At 41.8% G+C, this 18,596-nt stretch overlaps 1 protein-coding gene across 4 annotated transcripts in view; it reads right to left on the bottom strand.

The window, feature by feature from the left end:
- The window catches only part of kif13a (kinesin family member 13A), a 42,928-nt gene that overhangs the window by 12,009 nt on the left and 12,323 nt on the right, over nucleotides 1-18,596 (bottom strand). For all 4 annotated transcript variants that reach the window (XM_014994976.2, XM_014994979.2, XM_014994978.2 and 1 more), the window contains exons 3-25: nucleotides 15,794-15,806; nucleotides 13,520-13,580; nucleotides 12,688-12,780; nucleotides 12,005-12,185; nucleotides 9,028-9,115; nucleotides 8,400-8,534; nucleotides 8,178-8,290; nucleotides 7,982-8,093; nucleotides 6,821-7,033; nucleotides 6,621-6,731; nucleotides 6,403-6,537; nucleotides 4,950-5,080; nucleotides 4,613-4,699; nucleotides 3,832-4,007; nucleotides 3,431-3,650; nucleotides 2,661-2,823; nucleotides 2,397-2,540; nucleotides 2,164-2,313; nucleotides 1,743-1,907; nucleotides 1,439-1,612; nucleotides 1,191-1,342; nucleotides 969-1,101; nucleotides 735-881 (exon numbers count right to left, since the gene is read on the bottom strand). In XM_014994976.2, coding sequence (XP_014850462.2) covers nucleotides 735-881; nucleotides 969-1,101; nucleotides 1,191-1,342; nucleotides 1,439-1,612; nucleotides 1,743-1,907; nucleotides 2,164-2,313; nucleotides 2,397-2,540; nucleotides 2,661-2,823; nucleotides 3,431-3,650; nucleotides 3,832-4,007; nucleotides 4,613-4,699; nucleotides 4,950-5,080; nucleotides 6,403-6,537; nucleotides 6,621-6,731; nucleotides 6,821-7,033; nucleotides 7,982-8,093; nucleotides 8,178-8,290; nucleotides 8,400-8,534; nucleotides 9,028-9,115; nucleotides 12,005-12,185; nucleotides 12,688-12,780; nucleotides 13,520-13,580; nucleotides 15,794-15,806 — 3,097 coding nt within the window. The remainder of the gene's footprint in view (nucleotides 1-734; nucleotides 882-968; nucleotides 1,102-1,190; nucleotides 1,343-1,438; nucleotides 1,613-1,742; nucleotides 1,908-2,163; nucleotides 2,314-2,396; nucleotides 2,541-2,660; nucleotides 2,824-3,430; nucleotides 3,651-3,831; nucleotides 4,008-4,612; nucleotides 4,700-4,949; nucleotides 5,081-6,402; nucleotides 6,538-6,620; nucleotides 6,732-6,820; nucleotides 7,034-7,981; nucleotides 8,094-8,177; nucleotides 8,291-8,399; nucleotides 8,535-9,027; nucleotides 9,116-12,004; nucleotides 12,186-12,687; nucleotides 12,781-13,519; nucleotides 13,581-15,793; nucleotides 15,807-18,596) is intronic.

Here is an 18,596-nt window from a genome sequence, read left to right as displayed (position 1 = left end):
TTGTAAATGTATGCCAATAAGTGTCCCTAATGGTATTCAGACAAAAAAAAACATTCAAGTAATAGGGAAAGCTATGTTACTATAAAACATAATTTGAGAATAAAAATAAAGGAGAAAAAAGTAAAATATATAAAGAAATGTGCAGAAGTAAAGAAAAATATTGACAGAGTATTTAAATAATATATACATAATATTAAATAATTTATGTTAAGAATATATCAGAAAACTGTAAAATTGGAAGTAATGAAAAACAATGGTAAAACCAAGTCTACATTGGTTAAATATTCATTGCCATGTGAAGTAAATGTTTTAAAAAAAAAATTCCCCCCACACATATCATAGCGTATCTTTAATGATTTATAACCAGGTTTTGCTTTTTTTTTTTTTTCATTTGATTTTCAAGAAACCATGTAAAAGTTAATTTTTTTCACCCAGATTGAAAAGCCTCTTAAAGGCAACACAGAGAAGCCAGAAACCCTGAAAGCATTAACAGAAAATCCATGTGAATCTAATACAGGAACCCAGCAGCACACCCGAGTTGCTTTTCTCCAATGATATAAACCTACACAGGCTGATTCAGCACGATATTGTATAACTCTGGCACAATGTGAGCATGCTGTTCTCAGACAGATATCTGCTTTCATCCCTTTGCACACCCTCCCATTGATGTCAAGCCTATTTAGTCCAACACATGTACAGGCTGTTCAGACTTTAAAAACGTGCTTTTCACAGACCTGGTAGCTGTCCAGTGGTCTTTGCAGCTTAGTGGAGCGAGCCGACACGCAGCCGATCGACACAGACAGCACAGCCTCCACCAGCAGAGGCAGTGTGCCCGAGTTCTGTACCGGCTTCACACACACCTGGAGTCTCCTGGAATGACCCTGCTCACACAGACATGTTGCACGTGTTTGCCGTCGCTCCGTCAGTCTAAAGATGAAGTAGGATCCCCTCCCTTATCTTCCTCTGACCTGTCTGAGTTGGAAGATGCCTCCCGTGCTGACGTCCTTTGAAGGTTGCAGCTCCACAGACGTGTACTCCCCCTGCTCATTCAGCTCCTGGATGGAGATCCACAGCTCGATCCTGCGAGACACTTCGTTCCACCTTTCAACAAGCAGCAGCAGCAGGGATTGAGTCTGGTGTAAAGTCTGAGCCTCAGGCATTACCTTCAGAGGCCAGGAGGCCCATAGTACCTGTCTCGGAGCGTCTGGGTCTTTGCCTCCAGAATGTCTAACTCCCAGGGCGCACGGCCGTTCCCGGCACAGCGGTGGCCCCACACTTCGATAGCCAAAGCACCATCTGATATAAACTCCAAAAACTCATCTGTCACATGCACAACATGGTCCTGCATGAAACAAAAATGTTTTTAATATTAGTTTAATATTAAAAGGGAAATAAGAGTCTTTATTTTGTCTAGTGTAAGGAGTTTTTTTTCCCATACTTTGGAGTGATCAAACTGGACTGTAAACTGAGAATCTGGGCTTCGAGGGGAGGGAGCATCTGGGCTGACCATGGGAGGAGCCACGGTGGGCTCGCTGTGCTCCCAGAAGGTGTACTGACAGAAGACAAAGTTGGACAGGTTGAGCGGCAGTCCCGTGGCCTCCTTGATCCTCACCTGCAGCGGCGAGGAAAACAAACAGGGATGCAGATTATGTTTGCTGGTAATCCCAGTAATTAATCCTTAGAATGAAATGGCAGATGACCCCTATATCTCTTTGGTTCTAGAGGTTAAAGGTGTCTTTTACCCTACAGGTGAGCCTTCTGGCCATGTGCACAATCTCCCCGTTGGTGTCCATGACCTCATAGCAGCTGCTTTCGCTGGAGTTCTCCGACGAGTCATCTCCCCCGGAGAGGCGCTCCGGTACCGATCCGCTCACCCGCATGAGCTCCACGTGCAACCTGCCTGCTACCTGAACACAATGACAAAAAACACGGTTTTCAAAGTAGAGCAAAAGCAAAACAAGCATATGTGTTTGAACAACAGGCTGCAGTGCATAATTGTAAAGTGAAAGAAAAGTCATAGATGTTTAAGTATATTTTTACAAACGAACTACATTTACAGTCACAAGTCTTCTGGGTTTGTATATCTGAGCTTTACACATTATGAAAAAGTCAATATCGTTTCTTTACAACTTCTTTGCAAGAAATTTGCATTATTATTTTCACCTCTCCCTGCTGGCTGATGATTGGGACAGCATATTGTAATTTGACATCATGGAAAAGGCACTCTAGAAAAATATTGGCCACGCCGATCAGGTTGTGGTTCTCTTGGCCCTCGTAGAAAGAATCACAGCTCTTTCTGTTTGATTGGTTATGCTGTGAAAAGGCAGAAGAAGAGTCATTTGTCTCTTTTTTTTAATCTGATGTTATGCTCACTCCTTCTGTCTTTTGTTTTTCACCTGTTCCTCTTTGCCTTCTTTCCAGTCTCTGTAATGGTCTCTCATGTCGACCAGTTTGTTCTCCAGCTTCTCAATGGTCCACACCTGGGTCCCCTTTCCTTTCCTACGTACCTGAATGGCTGGCTCGCTCACGATTGCTCCACGCTACATCAAAAATAGATAAGGGTTAGGATCTGAAATGTGTCTCTTAACATTTGTGCTGACTTGCAGTCCGCACAAAAAAGGTGGCGGTATTTTTAAGAGGTGGCGCTCAAGAGGTCTGACCTTGCGGTTGGCACTGAGGTTGGCAGCAGGAATCTGAAGGGTGACCTGGTAGTCGGTGAGTTTGCTCATTTCCTCAGCCAAAAAGTTGGCTTCTCGCACCAAAGTGTTGGCCTTGACGACCTGCTCCCTGAGTCGAGACAGACTCTGGCGGAAAAGCTCGTCACTGCCTCACAGAATGTGTCACAGACATACAGACAGCTGATTAGAACAAAGCGTTCATTCATGAGGTGGAAGAATTATGATGTTGTTCATACAGAAGATGAAAGCGTCTTTACAGATATATTTAAATCTATAGTAGTCAAACGGAAATGTACTTGGCAATTCAGCTGTTTGGAATCATCTGAAAGAAAAAAATCTGACTAACCTGGACAAAGTTGTTTACTAACTTGATTTACTTAGTTGTTGCATCCCATATGAAAAAACAGTAGTGATATACAAAAGTTGTGTCTATATTTGAGGAGAAAAGGTTGAACATTAGCAATTCCACCACTTCTATTTGGGGAAGTTTTAAACTGTGACTTTTCTAACCTCCTGTAGCAATTAGCTGTGCTAGAGGACAAATGCTAGCATTGTATACAAGAAGAACCAACAGTATGTTCAGTTTTAGCTATGACTTTTATTTTTACCACATAAATCTTCTTCCGCCTCTTTCTGCTTATGTAATATTGATGACAAGTCAAGTTGCTATGCCCATTTAACACCACAAGGAGGCAGTGCAGCAGGTTTGTCTGCATGTGTTTCATTCTATCTTTGGTTCAAACTCTGCTCACCGTTCCTCTGTCCACAGCCTCAGCTTGCCGTGGGGAGTGTGTGTCGGGTAGGCGAGGCGCTCGCTGCTGTTTCGGTGGTACTGCTGTGTCTTCTCCGGAGACAGCTGTTGCCGTAGCGACTCCAGCTCCCGTTCATACATGAGCCTTTGCTCCTCGAGAGCAGTGCGCTTCTCCTCCAGGTACTGCTTCTCCAGCACCTGGACCACATTCTGCATCGGGTCTGTGAATGTGGACAGAAACAGATCTTGTATTACAATGCGTAACATGAAATAATACACTTTCTTTGTTGTAGTTTGCAAAGAAACAGATGGCAGAAGTCAGAAAAGTAGAATATAAAAGTCTACAACTCAAGGATGAATTGCGATATTTAAATAAGAGCTGCTGCATCGTCCTAATCATACCATTGTTTCCAAGAGTCTTCATTATGACTTCCATCTGGGCAAACTCATAGCTGTAGTCCTGCTCGGAGGAAGCCTCGCTGGCCGTTTCCACATCTGCCTCCACAAAGCTCTCCCTGGGTGAAGCTCTCTCCAGCTCCTTCAAACGGTCCCGCCGCTTCCGTTTCGGCAAATTGATTCTGAAAGGCAACGCAAGACCCAATCAGTCCCTTTCACGACTCATGACCAACCTTTCACTTTTGCCAAAGATAGTTTATGAATAAATGTATCAACAACCCCCTTTTCATGCAAAAAGTCCAGTTTTTGATCTTTCCAAAGGACTAAGACAGCAACCGGTAAAGGTTTTAAGTGACATGCAGTGTGTCCTGTGACGCACCAAAAATGTCTGTCTTTGTTTTGTTGATTTCCAGCAAAAACATCAAAAACATCCTGATTAAGAGACTGGAGGGGAAGGTTGGATCAAGTGGATAACAGCAGTATAAACTTGTTCATGCCTTTATTTTCAGTCAGTTATTATAACGGAGCTGCAAAGTCCACATCAAAACAGAGAAAAGAAATTAAAATGTACTTCTATTTCTTTTATGTGATGTGCAAACTATAATATTATTTGTTCTTATGTATTTTGCATCTTGCTGTAATTCTCTTCTTCCACGTTCCTTTATTTTTCCTGTAAGGTACTTTGAATTATCTTCTGCACAACTGGTGCTACACAAATAAACTTGCTTTGGCTTGCCTTTTGCTTTCACAACTATTAACATCTGGATTCCAGTGAAGGACTCCATACCTGAAGAAGTGGTTGTTTCCCCATAAGATACGATCTCCATGCCATAGGTGCACCAAGGAGTCAACCACTGTACCATTCACACAGGTCCTGCAGAAAACACAAACATGTTAGTGGAGTTTCTAATCTTCATCTACAAGTGGGGAAAAACGGAATAGTTCAGCAGAAACCATCATTTTGCGAGAGGGAGGAAGACAAAGCTCCAGTATCAAAGTGTAGGAGCAGTTCATAAGCTTCCACAGCAGTGAGGTCATGAGAAACTCTGCAGGCCAGTCATCCATAGCGCAGACAGATAGGCAGAGAGATAGCAAGCACCCAGTTAGCCTTTACTGTAGTTCACCTGGCGTTGCCGATGGGCACCAAGGTGACATCGCCATCTGGGCAGACGTCCAGGGCGCAGTGCTCCGGCTGGATCCCGATGCCAAAGAGCTGGATGTCCTGAGAGGTGTCTGCACCCACGCGGGTGTGCTCCTTCACACAGATGGAGAAGATATTGATCAAAGCAGGACAGCAAATCTGTTTTAAACTGATGTATTAACCCATTGCATGAGAACATTTATAAAAATCTTAATGCAACAATCAATCCCTTACGTTAGGGAAAGGGAAAATTCAACGAGGAGCAGGTTTAAGTGGGGTAAAAAGAGGAAAAAATAAAAGGCCTGTGCAGAGAGGGCACAAACATTCCAGCAAACAGAGGATGTTCTAGCCCATTTCACATCGCCTTAGTCATTCCTCACAGATACGCCGGGCTGGACTGCAGAGGCCAGACAAAGGGCTGTTGTTCTCTACGCCATGCAGACTGTTTTCTCACATACTTCTGCTATTACAGGTCCAACTAGCTGTTTAATGGTTCCAGGCCTGCTCTTACTGGACTAATTCTTTTACTCTCTCTTCCATCTGAATAAATGATTCAGTTGTATTTTTTTAAGGGAGTTTTGCCTCCTGTAGCAAATGTTGCACCAACGTTAGGATGTTTTTACAGACATTGTGCATGATGATGTAATAATTGATAACACGAGTGGGTTGTCACTATGTTTTCTAGCTCACTCTCGGAAAGAAAGAGCAAGAAAAATGAGCTGTTGACCAGAACAGGCCCAATTTCAGATGATCGGCAGGTTAGGAAACTCATAAAATCTGATCTGTTAGTGAACGCACCAGACCTGATTTCTAGCAGGCTGGGGGGGAACAACAACACTCTTCACAAATTGAGGCTGTGAAGAAGACTGAAAGTTAGCAATTTTAAGTATCACAGAGGAATTTGAAAAGAAACCAAACAAGCAAAAATGTTTAAGAAAGTTCTAGAAAGAACTTCTAGAAAGGAAGCCAGCTTGTTTTTAAAGGAGGCATGCTAGCTGTACTTGTCAGGCCAGAAGAAACAAGAGCAAAACTCTTTGGGTTTGGTTGCTTATTTTTGCAAATTTGTCAATTACAAAACAGAGTTATTTCTGCTAACCACACTAAATATCCCATGGTAAAGGCAGTTTGAAATATTTCCTTAATTTAAAAATGTTCTTAAAGCAGCAAAAATATATTCTATAACACACACACACAGGCACAGAGAGCAAGATGGCAATTTTGTTCATGATATAATGAACAGTTATAACAAGAAGACTGCGGAGAACTATTTTTAGAGCTTTTTAATTATTGTTTTGAAAGAGAAATCGGATTACGTTAAAGCTGAACAAAAATTGGAAATTTCACATTTGCTCGCAATTGCTGAGCAAATGCTACTTTAATCTCAAACTCTGGAGGTGACGGTGTCGTGATGGCAAAGACAGAGGAAACAGTCCTACCTTCAGATAATAAACCAGCAGCTCGTTCAAGGCAGGATCAGCATTCAGATTGACCAGGAAACTCTTGTCTTCTCCCACTTTGATTCCCGAGGTCTCCAAAGAGATACCCATGCTCTCCAGTTGCCTCTGTCGCTCCTGTAAACACAGATAATATCAGTGCAGCAGTGCAAAGAAAGGCAGAGTCCAGTTGCTGAGGTTCCAGTGACTCATATCCATACAGTAGCAATCTCCTCTGTCTTCCTGAGCTTCTCTTCCCAGGTGACTGTCATCTCCTGAATGAGTTTCTCAGATTCCTGCAGTTTCTCCTTCAGCTCAGGTGCCTTCATGGACTGACGGAAGAGTGAGAGGGAAAAGAATCGGATCACGATCACTGGTGACTGGTGAACAGAGTCGCAATCTGTGATGGGCCACATCTCACCTCTGCCTGAGACAGCTGAACTCGAAGCTTCTCCACCTCCTCCCTGAGCTCCCTGATGATGCGAGCGTTGGGATCTTCATTCACCACAGCATGGTTGACAATCCTTTTGGCCCTGTCGGCATAACGCAACGTGGACAACGTCTCCTCGTAGTTATCAGCAGCTGGACTCACTGTGGCGATCATGGCTGTCTTACTGTTCCCACCAAGGTTGTCCTGAGGTCAAGGTAAAAATACTGTTAAATATGGTGACACACAAGTGCCAAACCTCTCTTAAAAAAAAAACAATTTAATGGCGTCAATAACTAGTTAAAATATATGGAGATCTACAAGTGTCACAATTCCTTCAAAGCCATAGCAATTACTTTGTAATTATATTCACAATTTGGAAACCCAAAAGTGGCAAATTTCTGTGGGAGATAAATACTGAAATTATTTTTGGTCTGTCTCAATAATGACTTATAATTATGAAAGTAAAAAAAAAAAAAAAAAAAAGCTGCAATTGATCTTTTCAGTCTGTCAGTAATTCACAAAAAATGTGAACTTGGAAGTGCTACAATTAAATGAGATATAAATCATAAAATACACTTTAAAATGTCCCAGCAATTAATATGAAGGTCCAAAAAAGACATGATAAAATCATATGTAGATGATTTTTTTGTATATATAAATTTAGCTAATTTCAAGTCAGACTAAAGAGTCAAATCAATGAGATTAGGTGATTTCACAATGAACTTACAAATTAATTATGAAATAACTACAGAAATTGTGAATTTTTCTGAATCAGTGTCTCATTTGGTTTCTAAACTATTTATTTGCACATTTAAAATGATTAAGGTATTAATATAAATAAATATTATCTATAAAATTACTAAATAATTTATATTTTATCTTTATTATTACACGTCTGAATAAATATTAAACTGTATATTTGTGTTTTTGTTTTTTTTACATTCTGGCAATTTGGCACTAGACGTAATTATGGGTAAATGTGTTTATATATCCTCAGCCTTGTTTTAATAAAGACAAATTACACTTGTATTTATATTATATAGGTGTTTTGTTTTACTTGATAATGTTTTTGCCACTAGATAATGCTTTAATAAACTTTCAGATAATTATACCAATCAGTTCTTAAAATGTGTAACAGCGGAGGGTTCAAACCTTCAGCAGCCAGGTGAGGACAGAGTCTCTGTAAGGCACAAACTTGGCCTTCCCCTTCCCCGCAGACTGATCGGCCAAAGCAGAAATCACACACCCCAATGTAGTAAGAGACCTAAAACAACACAAACAGTGCAGTCATCCAGTAATTAAATTCTCCTGACATCTCATAATAATAATCAACACATAATCAACATACTTGTTTATATTGCTGCCTTCCTTGAGTCGCTCCCCGGCAGCTCCAGTTTTGGACACACGCTCACTTCCTGCCAGGTCAACCAGACTCATTTTGCTCACTTTTTCCCCTGAATTCTGTTTGAGACAGATTTAAAGATCCAAAATGTGTTTTTTGAAAAAGAAAAAAAAAAAAAAAAAAAAAAACACAGCCACAAAGGCGTGAGAGAAGCAAAACAATACAAACTCCGGACTGCAGATCATAGAGTGTTTGCGTGACGATTATGCTGAAGACGGCGTGTGATCGACTGCTCTCCTCGTTCATGTTGGTTGCTGCGACTGTGCGTGACTTGTTTCCTTCAGACATTAACACTTCAATATCCTAAAGGGGGGGGAAATCAAAAGGAAATAATGACGGAGAATGAATGTTTTTTTTTAGTCAGCGTGCTCAATAAATTCAGAGACTAATTTTAAGTCTTCTTGTTATGACTGATGTAAATGCTGGAGGTTTTCACACGAGGCGTTATGCCATTTCTTCAAGCTTGGGTCACAACAGGCAGTAGGAAATCCACTGGACCCAGAACAGGCAACACAGAGCCCAGAGGAACAGGGTGGAGACGTTTTAACGTCACAGAGGAAGGACCTGCCAAGGGCTGGCATATAAACGGCATGCAACCTCATTACTGTAGCCACAGCAGGGATATGTCTCATTACGGCTTCGACATGGGAGGATTTTAAACTAAATGGTTATTCCGTAATAAATCAGCGGTTTGATTACACAAAGGTATTTCTGATGCACTTTATGAATCATAACAACATAACCAAGTGGATTCGGCTCTGGCTGTGTCACGACTGCACAAAAGAGAAAGACAAACCTCAAAGTTGGTAACAGCAAGTTGCGAGAGGCCGTCCACATATGGACCCAGAACTTTGTGTTCCCTAACTTTGAGGGACTGGCGGCTCCTGGGAAAACAGAGAAGGTTGGAAGGAATCAGGAGGGCAGAGGAATTTAGTTATTTCAAGAACAATGGGAGAGCCTTGCTGAAGCCACCATTATGACAAATGTATCAACGCTCCTTTCATTGAAGACCAAATAATATAAACTCGTCCTAATGACGCAAAGGCACATTAGACCGGACGTCATGTCAAAGATCATGCCGTATTATGTGATTACGCGACGCTTTGAGTCAACTATAGATTATAGCTTCAGTATGTCAATAATTGTAAACAAAGAAGCAACAGAAACATTGTGTGCTGCATGACTCTCTGCAAAATACACATTGTGAAAGAGTTTGTCTGTTCTCGGAAATTACAGAAAAATTGGTCACAAGCAGCGAGGTCTTTGAAGTGGACTTCGCTTTGTAAAACACAGGCGCAGGAGTTTGCAGCAGATTTCAGTCAAATCAACAAAACCCAACACCACAAGAAGCAAAGGGTGTAATTTTGAGGCTCGGTGGTAGGGGTCTGTTTGTGAAGATTGTGGCTGTACTAATAAGTGTTTGGCGTTTGACGGACTGACTCGAATAAAATGTTTCTGTGTTCTTTTGAAAATTCAGAATCTTTTCAGTAACATTATGCTACATTATGGTTCTTTTTTCTTCTTCATGAGCTTACGTCCTGAAATCATGTTTTTGTCTCAAGGTTTTTGCATTCTGTTTAAATTCTCCATACTTATAATAAAGTAGCAATCACAATATTATTAGACTTGCTAAAATCACATAATCTATATTGCATATTAATATTTAAAGTTAAGATTTATAGTTAAAAAGAAATAATTTCAAAATTTGCTAAACCTTTTCTGTCATATATCTCTGTGGATTAAAACACCTAAAATATAAAATGCATAAAGTGGTCCTTTTCCTGCTTTCCCATGTGTTGCTGCTTGCTGTCTGTTAGTTGTGTACAATGAGTGAATATAGAAAACCTTCAGAGCTTTTCCTTGATACATAAAGACAAAGTCACATAAAGCTTTCTGGGGAAAACAAACAGGAATAACTTACTGCACTATCGCTGGATTTGGTCCATATTTACACTGTTAAGGAACCGGTTCTACAATTACATGCACTAATGAATTCATACTTCCACTGGTGATATTACCACATCTACCAAGTGCTATATTCCCTATACACTAAAATCACGTTAAAATAAAGACTTACTTAGATAGTTCTGACATGCTTACTGGCTCTATACTAATTAAGAGAATAAAACATTGTCATATTGTTATTGATAAGATATTTCTGAGCTTTCCTAGAAAGAGCCAAACCCCTTAAAAAATAAAAACAAGCAGCTGTAGTCAAGTGGTCTTTAGAATAGAGTATTCTCTTGGTATCAGTATCGACTTTGAAACTTTGAAGTTGTTACAACCTTAGTATGAAGATCGGTAGTTTAAATAAAAATATAAAACGTGATTTCATTTGGTAAATGGCCTGAATTCGTGTAGCTCTTCATTAAGTCCAAGGGCTTCAACACTGCTTTACATAACAATCAGTCATTCACAGATTCACACGATGACGGTCATAAGCTACATTGTAGCTACAGCTGCCCTGGGGCGGACTGAAAGAAGCAGTGCTGCCATTCAATTGGCGCCACTGACCACCACCAGCGGGATATTCGTGTGAAGTATTTTTCCAAAGGACACAACAACTAAGATGGACTGAGTTTGTGTTTGCACCAAATACCCACGATTTACAAGATGAAGTTCTGCCTCCTGAGCCACTGCTGCCCAATGGGGCCATTTATTATAGAGAAAATTAACTATTTAAAAAACTTACTAAATAGAGTGCAGCTTTCACGTAAATATGTTTTCTTTAATCAAATTTCCAAACTTCTGTTTCTTAAGCAAGGGAAAATGTTGGTAGCGTTGTTTCAGCCAGCTGACCAGTGGTGAGCAGCACAGCATTACAGGAACTCTGATCACTCCATCACTGACACCTCTTTGACAGGACTTCGAACCGTAGAACAGGTACGACGGAAACTTTTAACAGCTTCTAAATTTTTCCCGGTTGTGACTTTCATTAATACCTTGTGCGTAAGATTATGGTAATATGAGTATTGATCCTGTTCTACCTTTGTTAATTATTAATAAATCTGTATCATATCTGCTTTAAACCCAAGTGAAACAGATGCTCCACTGCATGGGAAACCATTCTTCTTCAGCGTTCAGATATTGATACGAATCAGTAACCGAATCAGTGATCATTGTGTCGTCTTTACTAATTTATGCAAAGCAGTAACCCTGGCAACTGCAGGACAATGACCAACTACCAACACACATGAGACATTAGTACTAGGGTGTACACCTCTCACTCCCAATGCTTCGTATCCAAACCACAGTAGGTAACGTGTTCTTGTCAGGACAGGACCAAGGCTCACAGTTTGAGCAGGAAGAAGATGCTTCAAAACCTGAATCTAGCTGCATCTTCAGACATCTGCAACCAACTGAGCAGTGAACTGCTGCTCCTGCTTGGCTGTTAGCCCACAGGGTCGATCTGACATCTATTATGATCCAACAGCCACAAACAGATGACCCTAAAGCATGCTCTTTCAGAGCTCACTCTTCCTCGCAGTCTGACTGCCAACCCACATCAGGCCACAGAGGCAAATAATGCAACAGTGTCAGAGGACGATGCTAGCTGCTGTCCAGCAGGAAATGACTGGGTCAGCTTCCTACACACATTATTCTGTCAGCGTCCCACCATTCAGACTGGCAGACACAACAGTGACACCAGAGCGAAGTGCCTTGTTGTGAACTGGAGTAAATCAACACCAGGTTTGTGGTAGCCAGCTGCTTTTCCGCCAGATCGAAAGCAGACCAAAATGTAAAGCTGACTAAGCTGCCGGGGCCACACTTACCCTTTGGGATCCAGCAGGTCTCGGACCTTCTCGTTGTAGATCTCCATGTAGGACACCTCCACCTTAAACGTGTGGGCTTCGTTCTCCTCTTTGTGGACCCTCTCAAACAGAGAGCAGCACAGCCGAGGGATTAAACCGGGCTGCTCTCCGTTTCCCATCATGGAAAAGGACTTCCCTGAACCTGGATTCATAGCAGATGTTTGTAAAAAAAAAAAAAAAAAAAAAAAAAAAAAAAAGAGAGAAAGAGTCACACGGCATGGTTGATGTAAAAAAACTTCCATACTTCTGTAGAGTTCTCAATGTTCACTATCCTTTTTAGAAATATTTAAAGAATAAATGGACTATGATTTTATGGCTGACTGGTTGGACTTTAAATACAGAACCAGTAAAAACAGCAAAATAGACACACGAATGGATGGATGGATGTTTCTTAAAGCTACTGTTTTAAGAAACAGCAGTTTTCTTAAAACTATTTAAGAAAACACTTCTTCGCCTTTTATATGTCCTAACTGGAAAGTATTTGGTGAGGAGAAATTAATTATTATCCCTTTTTTACCACAAGAAAATGTTGAAGCCTGCATCTAAGGCATTTTAGATCAATTTGTTAAGTGTAAACAGAAAGCATTATCCAACAATCCAGCAGGAAAACAGCATTTCAAAAGATTTTTTTTTTTTCTTATTACCTGTTTGTCCATAGGCAAATATGCAGGCATTGTACCCCTGGAATGCATTTTCAAGTATTCCCTCTCCAAGGCACTTGAACACCACCTCTTGACCTTTCAGAGAAAGATTCGGTCACCATGGAGATCAGGATAAACAGTCTTCACCATTATCAGGTTGTCTCGCTAGTCTGCGAAACCAGTACAGAGATGTGTATTGACAAGGTCCACAGAGCGCTGAATAAGGCCCTGACAGATTCCTGTCTGGTCGTGTGGAAAATGTAAAGCTGTGCAGAGAAATCTTTCTTGTTGCTCGCTGCCGTGGCCCCGTTGAATGGGACAGCTGTTTAATGAGCTAAATAAAGCCTTGGCTCGGGCCCTTGAGACAGCCATTCACTGAGCAGACTGCCCGCTCGGTTCAGCACAAAGTAGACGCAAGCTTTATACTTCTGTGTCACAATGAGAGAAATATGGCAAAGCAAGTGTTCAAAAGGATTATTATGGGAAAGTTTTATGGATTTGTTTTAACATAACGCCGGTTAGAGAGCTGAAAAGTTTCTGAGGAGGCTTCATTTACAACATTAGAGAGCATGACACTCCAAGACGAGGACGTAGGTAAATGTCTTACATGCTTTTATATATATTTTTTTTTTACTTGGAAGAAAACAAGCACCAACTAATTTCATAATGTAGGTATCCAAAACCCAAATGATCCTATTTGTCTAAATCCTGCTAAGGCTTTGCGTCCCATCAAGGCTGGAATTTCCCTGCCTATCCAGTGGCAACACGAAGCTCTTCACATAGGCCTGCTTCATCATCTGAGGTCTTTCGGATGAGTGCAGGATCGGTGACTCACCGGCATATTTGGGAACGTTGGATTCATCCATGGACCAGAAACAGTGGTCAAAAGCGAACACCTGCAAAGGAGATGGAGACAGACAACGTAAACATGGATTGTCGCACCTGTTGGAGCACGTCGGGCGCAAAGAAAACGCCGAGCGCACAGAAAGCGGGGATTATTGTACAGCTTTGTACAGTCAAACAGCAGGACGGGGCTTGTCTGAGAGAGTAAGACGAAACCCGAGAGGCTTTGTTTGAGGTGACATTCATCGGGGTTGGACCGTGACTGTCTGCGTTAGGCAGCAGAGAGTTCTGTCTGTTGCGGTGGAATGAATTCATAAATCAGTGTGTGCGCTTCCGAGGAAAGAATCCCAGCACCCAGTGACCCTCATCTCCAAGGAAACTGGGCCATAGCTGTTCCCAGTGCTGGAGGGCTGGCTCTTGGCTTTCAGGCCCAGGTCTCGCAGCACAGACTTTAACAACAGAAAGGCCCACTATCCTCCAGGCACCTGCAGGAACACTGGGCGAATAAGGCACAGAGAGAAGGCTATCTCAGACAGAGCGGCCCCCGCTAGTTTGCATGCAGCATATAATCATTTGTGCATCTCTAATTTCATAATGAACAGCCTTGGTGAGATTCGTCTGTGTTTTCTTATGTGCAGGTTGCAGTTCAGCAGGACGTAAGTCATAGCAGCCCAGAGTGGACACAGACATGTAACGTTTTTCTTGCACTGATAAGGCTTTTTCTGGCCGATACTGATTTCGGATTTACTTTCAGGTGTGCCACATTGCAGAGAAAAATGTTTTGTCAAACGGGGTTTTGATAGCGGTGGTGTTAACATATGTTGCTAACATTTGTACTAAACTCAAAAACAAGTGGAATAAAGAACATGTTGCCTGGCGGTCGGTCAATACTGATGCCTTTAATGAACTGGAAAAAGTTAAGAGTCATTAGGATTTGATCTGTCAATGACCAATCAAAGCCCATCAAAAGAAAAGAAAATTCTCCCTCACATCTCTGGTGCATCTCTGGCTTAATCTGGAAAAGATCAAAAGCTCCACAATTTGTGCAGATTAGATGTAAAACGTGTTACTTCTGATTTCTCTTTTGTTTTGTAGATACTTTTTGTAATATTTCAAACTGCTCTTTTTTAAATGAAACCAGTAGAAATGTTGTCATTTTTCTAACGCATCACATCTGGGAATTTTCTCACTCGATTTTTGTTGCATAAAAAAACAGTTGCATACTCATCCTCAGATTGCACACAGGGTCTCCTCCCTGATCTTTAGTCTGCTGCAGTAGCACTGCCAAAACGCTTTCCCTCCCAACACAAATACCACAAAATAATTGAAACTCCCTCCTAATCACCAAAAGGGCTAATGGCCGGGGAAAGCCGTGGCTGCACAGTCAGCATGGGAAGCTCTGAGATCCCTGAATGCACTGAAAGCAAGACTTCCTCTTGTGACTTCAGACAAGTAAGTGGGTGCCATTCAAAGGAACAAAAGTGCCATCATTCTCAATTAGAGCTGGTTTGGAAAACTGGGGCTCCAGTGCCCTCTGTTCTGTCTCCGTCCAGCCGGAGGGTGTGATTACACAACAGATTAATCTTGATTGGACAATTACTATTAATCAGCAGTAAAAATCATGACGATGCAGAGAAGGAAAAAGACACATTTTTAGTCAAAAAAAGCAAACTAGTTTTCTGCGACTGCACTGAGGAATGCAGGAAGGATGATTTGAGCGTCATAACTAAGCAGACGGCCACGGGTTCGTCTTAGTGGAGGGTTATTACGGGGCAGCTCAGGTTCGCATGCCCCAGAGACCATGCACGCCCACAGTCCAGTCAGGGAGGGGCGGGCGGTGGGGGGTAGGGGGTGCCTGAGTGAGTGTACCGAGCACAAAGCCCGTCCCTGGTGTGTGAAACATCTCTGAGCTAGTCACCAGCATGTTGTCAGGGGGGGAAGTGGGGGTGCGCTGCAACAATGCGGCATTCAATGAGCGCACACACAGCCCCAATGTCCGCACTCATCCCTCTCTCATTGTGGAGCCTTTGTGGGTGTTTGGGAGATCTCAGAGTGCTGACACATTCACACGGACATCTATCTGGCTCCTGCTGACCCACCGATCGACCAAAAAAAAAAAAGCTCAATCACGTCTGTAGAAACAACGTCACGACGAAGAATCGACCTGTGCAGGAGAAACTGTCCGGCCTTTTGGGTCTGTTACTTCTGGATGTTTTGATCTGTGAGTAGCAAATGTCTGTCGAATAAATGGATAAAACATACATACCTTGGACTGTTTCCTGTTGAAGCAGCAGGTCAATCCATCACACACAGGGGTGAGTGAGCAGAAAAAGAGAGACAGAGAGGGAAAAGAGGTTAGCATTCACACAGGACAAATTCACTTAAAATAAATCTCTTCTCTTGTCATGAGAAAAATGCTTAATTTTTATATAAAAGACACCTTCTCTTCAAGTTACATCTTTATTATTCTCTTGTTTTCCCCTCACTTCCACTAAGTAAGTGCACGGCTGGTTCTGGTGGAAGGTGCTGCAGTGATTGGGTTCATAATTGGGCCAGTGGAGTGTGAGGAAGGGAAGAGATTTAAGATTCAATGTCCCACTGACTCTGTTGAATAAATAGCTCTTATTCCTGTGGACTTAACACAGAGGCCAGTTTGGGGAAGCTGCTCTCTCCACCACCAGCAGCCGCCATCGAGGACAAAAGAGCCGACTATACGTCCCTGTGTTTCGTAAGGTTGTCCTCTGAACTCAAGGAACTTTTTTCACATTTTGCTGTTGGCACCATTAACTTAAATATATATACCTCACTGGATCATTTCACTTTCATTTTAGAAAATCTGAAGCTGTGTTTCTTCCAGACTGCCAAGCTTGAATCCTGCCGAAGGGAAGGATTCCCGAAGCACGATGCTGCCTTTGCGCCACTAAAATAAAACGTGCTGAATTCACACACAAGATGCACTTTTCAGATTTTAGCAGTGAAAATGTTTTAAAAACTGTTTACCCATTTTTATTTTATTTTTTTACAATCATGCATGACTTTACATCTGTCTATCACATGAAAGGCTGTTATCTGAACCGAAGCTAAACAGCTCCTTGACTCGGGTTACAGGCCCTTGCTGCTCGCAGATAAATTGCAATCGTGCTGTGCTGTATTGTCCACAGCAGTGTATTAAAATACACCTCCACCCCTGGCGATTCAGCCGGTTCAATCCTTCTGCAGTCAGCACATCCTTCCTGCAGAACTCCTTTGGCACAGAGACAAGGGTGGGCATCAGGTTCACATGGTAACTAATGCAGGGCAGGGTGCATCAGGAAGACTCCAACTCGCCCTCACCCCCCACCACCCCCCACCTCCAGAGAGTCTCACACAAATCTGAGCTGAGTCACCGACTAGAGAGCTGCATCAGAGGATACCCACACCCATCCAAACAAGAACTGTTCTCTATTCAGACCTGCTGTTGCCATGCATAGTGTTCTGCTCAAAGCAAAAATGATTATCTCCTTTATATGATACATGTGAGCCTGGAGCTGTGCTTGAGCTCTTTATAATGAAGGACAGGATGATTGTGAGGGAAGCGGGGAGTAATGGTGGGGGGAGGGGGGGCAAGGGTTCATAATCCTAATTTAATCCGAGGCCTTTGCGTTTTGTCTCTCTTTAACACAGTAATTAATTTAAGCACCTCAAGATCTTTGACTTATAGTCTCCATCCACATGCAAGGAGTCAGTATCATTTCTGGGGCAGAATCAAAGCTTCTTCAACTCTGAACTGAAATGTTATTTTTTTATTCATTTCAGAAACATTGCAAGATTTTCCTGTGACAACAACACAAGGAAAGCTTTTTAGTTATTGCGTTTGAGTTGAGCTGGGGCTGATCCAGCACCAGCGGTGCCGTGTGCAACCCACTCCTTCAAAGACATGCTGTAGTGGGCGGCCGATTAAAGTCATCAGACTGATGTAGAAGTATTTGAGCAGGAGGAGCAAATCCCTGTCACAATCCTGGGCTGTTTGGGTTTCTTAGTTTTATCTTCCAGTTCTTTGTGTATTTGGATTTATTCTCTTAAATTCTGTGTTAGGTTTAACTTCTCTGTCTTCAGTTGAACTCTGTTTGTGTTAATTAGTTTCTTCCCTTATTTCCTGCTTTCTCTCTGCTGCAGCTGTTCCTCGTCACCACTGATTAGCTCACCGGTTCCTTTGCCATTTACACTCCTGGCTCAGTTTTTAAGCTCCTTGTTTTGGTTTTATCATTGTTAAAAGCTCACCATGTCATCATTTTGACTCTAGTTTTACCTTCTTTTGGCACGAACTACAGCAAAATGACAATCCGCTTTTAAATATTACCGTTTTGTCACCAAATTTTTACTGTTTCAACAGCAAAAGGTAACGTCTAATCTTATATGACTTGGCTCGTTTTCAGGGACTCCAAAACATCCTGATTGGGATATCTTGAACAACAAGTAAAAATAATGTGTGATATGATGCATCGCAGTGAAGTATCATTAATATTATTGCTACTGACCTCAGCTAATGACCTTGCCAATGAAAAGTTGTAGGAAGTTGTATAAACAGACAACACATACTCGAGCAAAACATGACTTAAGTGAAGGAGCAATACTTTAAACTGATGGGGATTGCGGCTTTTTTACATTTATTTTGGCACTTAAAAAAAGTCATTTCTTTTCTTTTTTTTGTTTTTGCTTAGTTTTAATCTTGTGGGCAGCACATTTTATTGCTTAAATCTGTTTTTCGTGTACTGACCACTTATGACAAAGACAGTGACGAGGTCTAACATGTCAATTCATACTGTAGACATGACAGGATGTCCAGGAAGAACATCAGCCTGTAATACAGATAAGCTGCAGACAGCTCAAGTCCTTGAAACTACAGTCTCATTTCCCACGGTCAGACAATGAACGAGGTGTCAAAGCATAAGTCAAAAATAAACCGGCTCAGTAATTCACAAGAACAAAAATGCTGCCCAACAAAGAAATACTAGGAGAGAGGGAAATTTATAGAAACCACACATAAAATGAAAAACGGGACTAAAACACCCACATGTGCAGCTTTATGA

Source organism: Poecilia mexicana, unplaced genomic scaffold, assembly GCF_051168715.1.
Source record: "Poecilia mexicana isolate PSO_F unplaced genomic scaffold, ASM5116871v1 scaffold_16, whole genome shotgun sequence".
NCBI classification, from domain to species: domain Eukaryota; kingdom Metazoa; phylum Chordata; class Actinopteri; order Cyprinodontiformes; family Poeciliidae; genus Poecilia; species Poecilia mexicana.
Note: the sequence above shows the minus strand (reverse complement) of the source record. Positions and strands in the feature narration are given on the sequence as shown.